General features: G+C 34.3%; 2 protein-coding genes across 5 annotated transcripts; both read right to left on the bottom strand.

Moving 5' to 3' along the window:
• Positions 1-2,322: 2,322 nt before the first annotated feature.
• Positions 2,323-5,390, bottom strand: LOC141661743 (LEAF RUST 10 DISEASE-RESISTANCE LOCUS RECEPTOR-LIKE PROTEIN KINASE-like 2.1). Of its 4 annotated transcripts, none has more exons than XM_074468739.1 (3): positions 4,618-5,390; positions 3,680-3,718; positions 2,323-3,578 (listed from the first exon to the last, which is right to left on the bottom strand). In XM_074468739.1, the coding sequence occupies exons 1-3, from the start codon at positions 5,366-5,368 to the stop codon at positions 2,464-2,466; spliced, it is 1,905 nt and encodes a 634-aa protein (XP_074324840.1). In that variant the 5' UTR covers positions 5,369-5,390; the 3' UTR covers positions 2,323-2,463. The 4 variants fall into 4 exon arrangements, with proteins under 4 accessions (XP_074324840.1, XP_074324844.1, XP_074324850.1 ...); XM_074468743.1 differs by having other exon boundaries at positions 2,323-3,572; XM_074468749.1 differs by having other exon boundaries at positions 4,678-5,390.
• A 255-nt stretch (positions 5,391-5,645) lies between these two features.
• LOC141723808 (heat shock cognate 70 kDa protein 2-like) lies at positions 5,646-6,815 on the bottom strand (the record flags this gene model as incomplete). The annotated part of the gene is made up of 1 exon (XM_074525746.1): positions 5,646-6,815. A coding segment is annotated over one exon (1,170 nt), but the record flags the coding sequence as incomplete, so codon positions are not given.
• Between the last annotated feature and the right edge of the window lie 2,675 nt (positions 6,816-9,490).

Below are 9,490 nucleotides of genomic sequence, written 5' to 3'. Positions count from 1 at the left end.
AAAAATCAAAGAAAAATTAAAGAGACCCTCATGAATCAGACATCCACTTCAAAACAGATTGAAGGTTATAGTTGAATGAAGAAAACGAAAACAAATTGAAAGGTGTCAATTGTGGATGAATTTTGAAGGTTCCAATTTTATGCACAATAATAGTAGCTCCAGTTGGGAATGCAAAATTAGTGGGAGTGACTAAAGACCTAACATCAGTAAAAAGTGACAAGGAACAACACATATGATCAGTTGCCCCTGTATCTATAAGCCATGCATAAGTAGAACAATCTTTGACAACTAAAATGGATGTAGAAGTAACCATACCTGCAAGGTGGTCCTTTGGGCTGTTAGAACCTTTTCCATTGCCCATGAAAAAACTCATCATTTGACTTAGTTAATTAATTTGCATTTGCATTTGTGTAAACTGATCATAAGGAGTAACAGCTATATTTATCTAATTGATTTTAGGTAAGGTTCAATATTGACTAGCATTATTAGATCCTCCTGAAGGCATGCCAGGAGAAACACCAGCTCCCTCTTTCTTCTTCTTCCAGTTAGGTGGATAGACAATCATTTTATACCCGTGATCCTTTGTATAACCATTAAAATTACAAAAAGTACACTTCAGCACAGGTCTAGAAGGACCAGTAGTACTCTGATATGGCTTCTTAAAACCTGTACCAGACTAGCCAGATACTGCATTTCCAGAATTAGTAACTAATGCATTAGAAAAAGGAGTATTAGTAGCAATTATACTTTGATATCCTTGTTTAGCTTTCTCATCTTGCTTGACAAGTGTATAAGCTTGAGAAACTGAAGGCATATGACTCATCATGAGTATCTGTCCTCGAATAGTAGTATTGTTGTCATGTAACCCCATCAAAAATTGGAGAAGCTTCCTCTTTTGATCCCTTTCAACCTGAACCTTTTGTGCACCACAGACATAACTAACAGTAGGCTTTAATATTGAATATTCATCCCACAATCCCTTCAACTTATAAAAATACACTCAACAGACTTATTTCCTTGCTCAAGACTGTGGATGTCTTTTAGTACTTGAAAGATTCTGTGTTCATTGACTCCTGAAAATCTCTCATGTAATTCCTTCCATACTTCGCTAGTAGTTGTTACATAATTCGAGCCATCATTGATTTCCTCTGCCACTGAATTAAGAATCCAAGTAATGACTAAATCGTTCACTTGTTCCCATTGTATAAAAAGTGGATAGGTACATCTGGTTTTGCATAGGTACCATTGAGTGACACAAACATTTTCGTAGCATTAAGAGCAACCTGCATAGATATACTCCAGGGAGAAAAATTATTCGGTCCAGTCAACTTCTTCGCAATTAGAATCAAGTCACGATGATCGGTGTTATAAATGAACAATGGATGAAAATTGTTATCAACAACATCAGGATTATACAATTGATGAGTTTGTGTTGTTTTTGTTGATTATCATCTTCATTAGTATGAACGGAATGAGTAATTTTACTAGTCTCATCGTCTTGTACCACATTTGCATAACTATAACGCACCATGACTATTAATATAGGATTTCAAATAATTGCGATTGTACAGAAATGAAAATTTGCTGAGTAACGACAAGAAATCAACACAATAACAATCTCAAAGTAGCACAATAGGAATCTCTACAATCTGAATGAAGAGATAACACTAGAAATTGACGAAAACACGAAGAACCTATACATTTAGGTTTTGTAGAGATCGTAAACGCGAAAACTTGAAGATGAAGTTGACGTTGAAGCAATCAAGATTGTATCTATCAGCGTCATTGTGTGAAGATTGATCGAAACAGTCATGGAAGCTCTGATACCATAATTAGATTTGCAGATATCGATCTGAATATGTGTGTAATGATATACTAGATAAAGAAGAAGAAGAAGAAGAAGAAATGTAAATATATTTTTTATCAATCAAAGTTACAGAGAATGAACACTAGTCCTGCTTTTATAGCAAAATACAATTTGACTAAAAAATATAACAGAATGTCCAGTTATCAAGTCCAAGTGTTATTCTGTAATGCTTTGCTTATTTGAGAATATAAGACATGAGCTATTGTGGCTTTGTGCGGTGGCTTTGGACTAACAAGAGCCGTAACTGAATGTATATTACTCGATACTTCACTTGTAATAGTTTTTGTCATAAGAAAATATTAATATTAATCTTATTATTATTTTTTGCAACTGATTGCCTAATTATTTCATTGTAAGTTTTTCATGGTAAATGACCGTCTATTCTGTTGTTGTGGTATATAAAGAGATTTACACTCTTATTCTTTGTTGTTTACCCATAAAATACAAAAAAAATATTTTTATTTTAAACAAAACAATTTATGTTTTCATAATACTATTTAGCATAAATATTACATCTTTGGAAGTCGTCGGTTCTTTGGGCCAGGTAAGGGATCTGTGAATGCTTGTATTGTTTATACATAACTGAAAACGTTGAACTATGTTGTCGAAAATGTTTCCGGAGGCTCTTCTGTGGACTCTAAGAAGGGCCTAGGTGGGATTGTCAGGGAGTCCACGTTCCCATCTAACATTTCTAGTACCCTTTTCATAGATGGCCTGTTTAAGGGATGAGTTTGTATGCACCATAACCCAACTATCATCATTTTCCTTGTACAGCCATTTTCTCTCGCATTCAAGGTGTCATCTTGTCCGACTTCATCAACATTTAGCTCAAGTTGATCATATATCCAATCAGGGAAGTATTTTTCGCTGCCACAACTATTAACTTCTTCAGATATATTAGTTTTGGCTCCAACCATTTCTAAGATCATCATTCCATAACTATAGACATCTGACTTGTGAGATACCCCTCCAAAGTTTCTTGAAAATACTTCAGGTGCAATATACCCCGGTGTTCCTCTCATGTCTTGCATTGATATGATACTCTCTTCCCCTAGGCATAATTTGGCAAGGCCAAAATCTGATATCTTTGGGCAAAATCCGGCATCTAGAAGAATGTTATGAGGCTTTATGTCAAAGTGTAATATTCGGGTGTTGCAACCTCGATGCAAATACTCTAACCCTCGAGCAATTCCAAGTGCAATTTCGTTTAGTGTCTGCCATCCAAGTTTTTGATTTGTTGAGGATTTTCCATGTGACAGAAACTTATCCAGCGATCCATTTGGCATGAACTCGTAGACGAGAGCTCTTTTAGGACCCTCAAAACAAAAACCAAGGAGACTGACAACGTTAACGTGGGATGTCTTGCTAATGCTTGCAACCTCATTGAGAAATTCTTCTCCATTGCTTTTTGAGGTATTCAGAATCTTCACTGCTACAGCACTGTTATCTGGTAAGTTGCCTTTGTAAACACCACCATAACCTCCTTGGCCTAGCTTGGATTTGAAAGACTGCGTCATTTTCTTAATATCCTTATATCTAAATCTTTTAGGAGTGTGATTTCCATGCAACTTCAGGAAGGCTTCAACCTTTTCAGACTCTTTTCTGACACTTTTTGATAATATCAGATATTTTATTGATGAGCATTTCCTCCAGAAACAAAATAACAGAACTGCTGTAATCAGCAGCCCAGCAGCCAAAGTGCCCGCTGCCACTAAAATCATATTAGATCTCAAACTCCCTCGAAATTTTTACATGCGCACAATATATTTAGAAAAAAAATAAGTTTTATTTACTATTTTGTATTTTGGTTACCTATTCCCACTTTTGCGCCATGTTTGCCTTTTGATGGAGCTGCAAATTGGTCAGAATGAAATGTCAGTACTCAGTATGATGTTGAGAAGAAGGTGTTATTTTGAAATTTGAACTTCAACTTCTATTACATTATCAGCACCATGTTGTGGCCCAATTTCTTTGTTCAAAAGACAGCAGGTTAGAGTCAGTTCCGCAATTAATTAATAGAAAAACGTTCCTCTCTTTTTTTTTACACACCCCTCTTCGGCTTACATGTTACATCTATTCTCTATTTAAAAACCAATAAATATGCAAGAATATTTGTTTTGAGTTGCTTACTTAAGCCCAAGGCCTGAGGAGTACAAGCCAGCAACTTCTAGGAAAGGAAGAATGGTCTGGTCATACACTTATAGCATTAGGTTGTTTCGCTCTCAACTATAACAGCAATAAATATATCAGACATCTCAGACGACTTTAACAGTGACGACTGATTACTTTATGACTTTCATTTGAATATATAATCGTACATTTTTAACATAAGTATGATATACATGTTCAGCCAGTTTCGTAACACCTTGAGATTTAGAGGGAATTGCTATTTAACATGGTAAAACTGTCCTCGCCTCTGTTTGAATACTAAGAAATTCATGCATTGGCTGGGTTGCAAGTAAATTGATGTCTTCATAGCTACCTTGATACATCATACATGAATGTGATTTTGTTAATCTGGTTTCATAATTAACTCACATAATTGCATTCATCACTCATCGGGTCAGAACTAGTCATATAATAAAGCCAACTAAGCCCCCAGTTAGGAAGACATCAGATTGAAGAGTATATGTATGAGTGATTCATGAATATTTGTATGACTCAAGACGGCCTACCTGTCAAGAAGACACGAAAATGGAAAATAAAAAATTACAAGAACTATGAAAGGGCAGGATGATATAGACTCTTACCGCATCCATGAGAGTGTGGTCTATCGGGGCAGAAACACATGAATTTATTGTCAGGCTCACCTTCGTATCCGCAGTACCCACCACTGGCCTCACAGTCGCTACAATCGGTGTCAATCCACTTGAGATCAAATCCATTTCTAATCAACTTCAGATAATCAGTGTCATCATCATCTTCAGTATACTCACGTACTGGTGCCACTACTAAAGATTGGCACGCTTCAGTTGCGTTACTTAAGTTTATATCATTTGTCTTCATGGCCAGAACCCATTCTGCATCATCTTCTTTCAGATTACAATCAGTTTTATACTTGGGAAATATCTGTTTAGATTCCGGGGTACAATTTGATAACAAAACTAGATTTGAAGTCGTCAGAAGCTGAAACCGACCATCACTAGGCAAACTCAAGTTGCGAATTTTGGAAAGGCTGCAGAAACCACTTCTTGAACTCAAGAGATTAGATACACGGAAAGATTTGTTTGAGTAGAATACTTCAGTAATTCTGAACTGGCCTTCGGATATGTTAAGTAATAAGACTTCATTGTTTATGCAGGTAAGTTCATATCCTGGGTACCCACAATTTTCTGAAACTTTTTCATTTTCAGTATAAAACGGGAATCGTATGATTTGATTTCCACAGGACCTGAGCTTGTTGCACTCCTCATATTGTATATCCGCACAAAATGATTCGTGTGGTAAACAAAGGAGACAGATGTTAATAGATGCACATAAACGTAGTATCACAAGCTTCATCTTGTGTTGTTTCTTTGAATTTAATCTTCAAGATTCCAATAAAAGTAAAAGATGGAAGAACTGATAGTTTTAAAGAGAAGTAACGGAAAAATAGGACTTGAGGTAGGTGGACGACTTGTTGAGCTTGTGGAAGAAGTGGTATTGCACTGATTTATTCAATGTAATCAACTTAAATTATGCAGAGTCTACTAGACTTTAATACGAAGTCAATTTTTTGGCACAACAGGGTTGTTTATTGTTTCCAGCCACTTATGGCAACTACACACAACAGGGTTGTTTATTGTTTCTCACCTTCGTATACTTGGATCAACACATCTGACTGGTTATACACACGTATCGCGAAAACTTGCTTTTTCGTCACTGGGATAGGTGTATTTCGTGGGACTAGGACAGTCATTACTCCACCAGCCGTCTCCATCCCAAGGGACAGAGGAATGATATCGCACAGTAATAGGTCCTGAACTTTCTCATTACCCTGGCCGCTCAAGATGGCAGCTTGAACAGCAGCACCATAAGCAACAGCTTCATCAGGATTTATGCTCCTGCAGAGCTCCTTCCCATCGAAGAATTGCTGCAACAGCTGCTGGATCTTTGGTATTCTCGTAGACCCACCCACAAGGACAACATCATGTATTGTACTCTTATCCATCTTGGCATCCCTTAAAGACTTCTCCACAGTCTCCGTGCACTTTTTAAAAAGATCCATATTAATTTCTTCGAACCTAGCACGAGTAATTGTGTAGAAATCAATACTTTCATACAAATAATCAATTTCAATCTCCGTTTTGTAAGAACTAGATAGGGCTCTCTTTGCACTTTCACAAGAAGTCCTCAACCTCCTAAGAGATCTCGTATTTCCAGCTATGTCCTTTTTGTGCTTCCTCATAAACTCCTGAACAAAGTAATTTATGAGACGATTGTCAAAGTAATCTCCCCCGAGGTGAGTGTCACCAGCTGTAGCCTTCACTTCAAACATAACCTCTTCAATTGTTAGAACAGAAACATCCAAAGTACCACCTCCAAGATCGAAAATGAGCACATTCTTCTCCCCTACAGAGGTAGCCTTCTTGTCAAGGCTATATGCAATGGCAGCAGCAGTTGGCTCATTGATAATACGCAGAACGTTAAGGCCAGCAATGGCTGCAGTATCTACTGTGGCTTGACGTTGGGATCTGTTAGAAAAAGCGGTGACAACAGCATTCTTCACTGTGCTACCAATGTAGGCCTCGGCAATTTCCATCATTTTCCTAAGAACCATGGACATGATCTCCTCTGCAGAAAACTGTCTCTCCTCACCTTTATAAGTGATCACCATCATTGGTTTGTCATTAAAACCCGAAGCAACTTTAAATGGCCAATGCTTGATATCACTTTGTACACATAAATCACTATACCTCCTACCGATCAACCGTTTAACATCTACCAACAAAATCGAAGAAGCAAGTGATTATAACATTCTTTTTTAATTGTATTCATCTTTATATTTTATATTGAGAAAAAAAATTGATTTATTGAGAAAAAAAAATGTGAGAATTTTATATTGAGAAAAAAATTGATTTATTGAAAATAAATAATATTAAAAATGAACACAAATAGAAAGAATGTAAGAATTGTATAAAAACATAAAAAAAAATTAAGCAAACATATCTTTCTAGTTGTTTACAATTAGAAAAAAAATAAGTAAAAATGTTTCTCTAATTATATTTTTCATGGTAATATATAAATTGAATACAACTAGAAAAGAATGTGAGGATAATATAAAAATAAAAAAAATTGATTAAAACATGTTATTCAAAAAAATAAAACAATTTTAAAGATGAATACAACTAAAAAAAAAATATAAGAAAGACAAAAAAAATAAATAAGAATTGACTAAAGTATGTTAACTAGAGTTAAGCATTAATAATGTTATTTTTAATCTAGAGAGAGAAAACTAACTAGTTTTTGTTGGAAGCCGTAAAAAGTAAATTGAAAGTCATTAAATATCATTAAAAAGTGAAAATTTATAACTCTCAGCGTGTGTCTTGGGCACAGTAAAAAAGCCGACAGTCATTAAGTATCATTGAAAAGTGAAAATTTATAAGTATCAGTGGGCACAGTAAAAAATCCGATAAACAAAATGTTATCTTTAAAAATTTTAATTTTGATTTTCTTTTAAAAAATGACAACTCGCTTAACAACAAAAAACAGGTAAAATTAAGAAAATACAAAGACTATTTTCCTAAAAAACACAAGATAAGCATTATAGTTAAATTTTGATATATGAATATGGTGAATCGGAAAATTTTATTTATTTAACGAGATTATTTATTTATCGAGATTAAAAATACATTATCTTTATTATGTTGAGACCATCGCGGTTATTATTTTGCAATTTGGAATGTTTTTAGAAAAATACCAAGTAACCCGAACGAGTTTTCACAATATTTTTCAAATGTTTATACATAAGAGAAATAGTTAGTAATTCTTTTAATAATAAGATATGAATCACCTGCATACATATACACCCTAACCTTAAAATATAGGAAAAGTTTTAATAAAAAAAACTGGGGTATCTAAAGCGGTACCGAGATGAATTGGGTTGTAAATCAGTCTGAGTCGAGCTAAAATCTTAACTAAAATCTTAACTGTTCATGCATTAGCTAGTTAAAAATAATTATTACTAGTATTTTCCATAGCCGCCTCCCTTCTTTCATCCTCTCTATTAGGATTTGTCTATTTTCAAGTAAATTGAGGGGCTTCCACTGATTTTCTCCGGTGGAAAGTCCCAACCCCTTCATTCTCTGTTATTCTCGTTTATTTCGTTTCAATAAAACCCATTTTTTGGGTGTTTGTGTATCTCTCCTCTTGGAGTGTGTGTTTTGTCTCTCCTTCTGGAGTGTTTGTTATGTTTTTATTTAGTCATACTTCGGTTTATCTGGTGATGGATCTGTTGAGGACAAATTTATTGATATTTTTTGTGATCTGCAAAGCCTGCATCGGATTTGGGACGGTGGTGATTATTGCAAGAGCTCACCTTTCACAACTAAAGATTGTTCATCTTTCATGGGTTTATACTTTCGGCATGTCTATAGCTGGTATCCGGCATATAGATAGCTGGGGTGCCTTCGGCATGTCTATAGCTGGTGTCCGACATGTATATAACTGGGGTGCCGCTTCTCCAATCTCATTTTATGCGATTGGTGTTTCTGAACACTGGGCTAACCATAGTTTTTATGTGATATGGTCAATTACGATGTTGCTATTTTCAGAGATGCTGCTGCAATTTGGATCGCTTGGAATGCCTTTGATTTCGTTTTTAATTTCAAGAATTTTTAAATTCTATATGTTAAACGATCAGGAAACAAATCATCTAATTGTTTTTAATATGTTATTTGTTTTATCACCTCGTTGTATCGACAGTTGGGGGTTTGTCCCGACTGTACTATATTCAATTTAATGAGAACTTTCTGCATTTGTCAAAAAAAAAAAATTATTACTTGAACTCGAGCTCAAATTTTTATCAAGTCAAAAAATTTATTCGTATACTGACGTATTAAAAAAAATTATTCGCGAACATATTCACGAACTATCATTCAACGAACAACTCACTAAATAATTTTGACGAATTTGTGATCGCAAACAACTTAGTCTATAAACTCGTTCTCGCAATTTCTGATTTTTTGCTTGAGTTTCACTTAATAATTTTTTAATGAATAAAAAACGTCAAATAAAATTTTTAAAAATCCTTCAACTAAACAAATAAATAAAATTTTATATATATTGTGCTCGTGTTAGACTCGTTTACAAATCGAACCATATCTGAGCCGAATTCTTTCTGCACACATTTCAAGATGTATTGACCGAAAAATAAAAATTATAATTTCTAAAATTTTCCTTTTGTAAATAAAATTTAAGTTATATATATTTATTTCAAAAATTAAAATTTTAAAAATTAAAATTTAAACTGTACTAGTTTAACAATACACTAATTATTAAGTTTAAACTGTGTATTTAACAATATCTACACATTTAACAATACACTAATTATTAAGTTTACAATATTAACTATACTAGTTTAAAATCCGTGCGCTACACGGATCGCACAGATTTTTTTTAAATATTATATAGTGTTTAAAAAAA

Source organism: Apium graveolens, chromosome 1 (assembly GCF_009905375.1).
Source record: "Apium graveolens cultivar Ventura chromosome 1, ASM990537v1, whole genome shotgun sequence".
Taxonomy (NCBI): Eukaryota; Viridiplantae; Streptophyta; class Magnoliopsida; order Apiales; family Apiaceae; genus Apium; species Apium graveolens.
This window is presented reverse-complemented; position numbering and strand designations above follow the sequence as displayed.

Coding starts and splice junctions, on each gene's coding strand:
- LOC141661743 (XM_074468739.1), bottom strand. CDS start 5,368: ATGAAGCTTGTGATACTACGTTTATGTGCATCTATTAACATCTGTCTC. Junction 3,719..4,617: donor ACCACACTCTCATGGATGCG/GTAAGAGTCTAT, acceptor ACCAATTTGCAG/CTCCATCAAAAGGCAAACAT. Junction 3,579..3,679: donor TGGCGCAAAAGTGGGAATAG/GTAACCAAAATA, acceptor ATATGATTTTAG/TGGCAGCGGGCACTTTGGCT.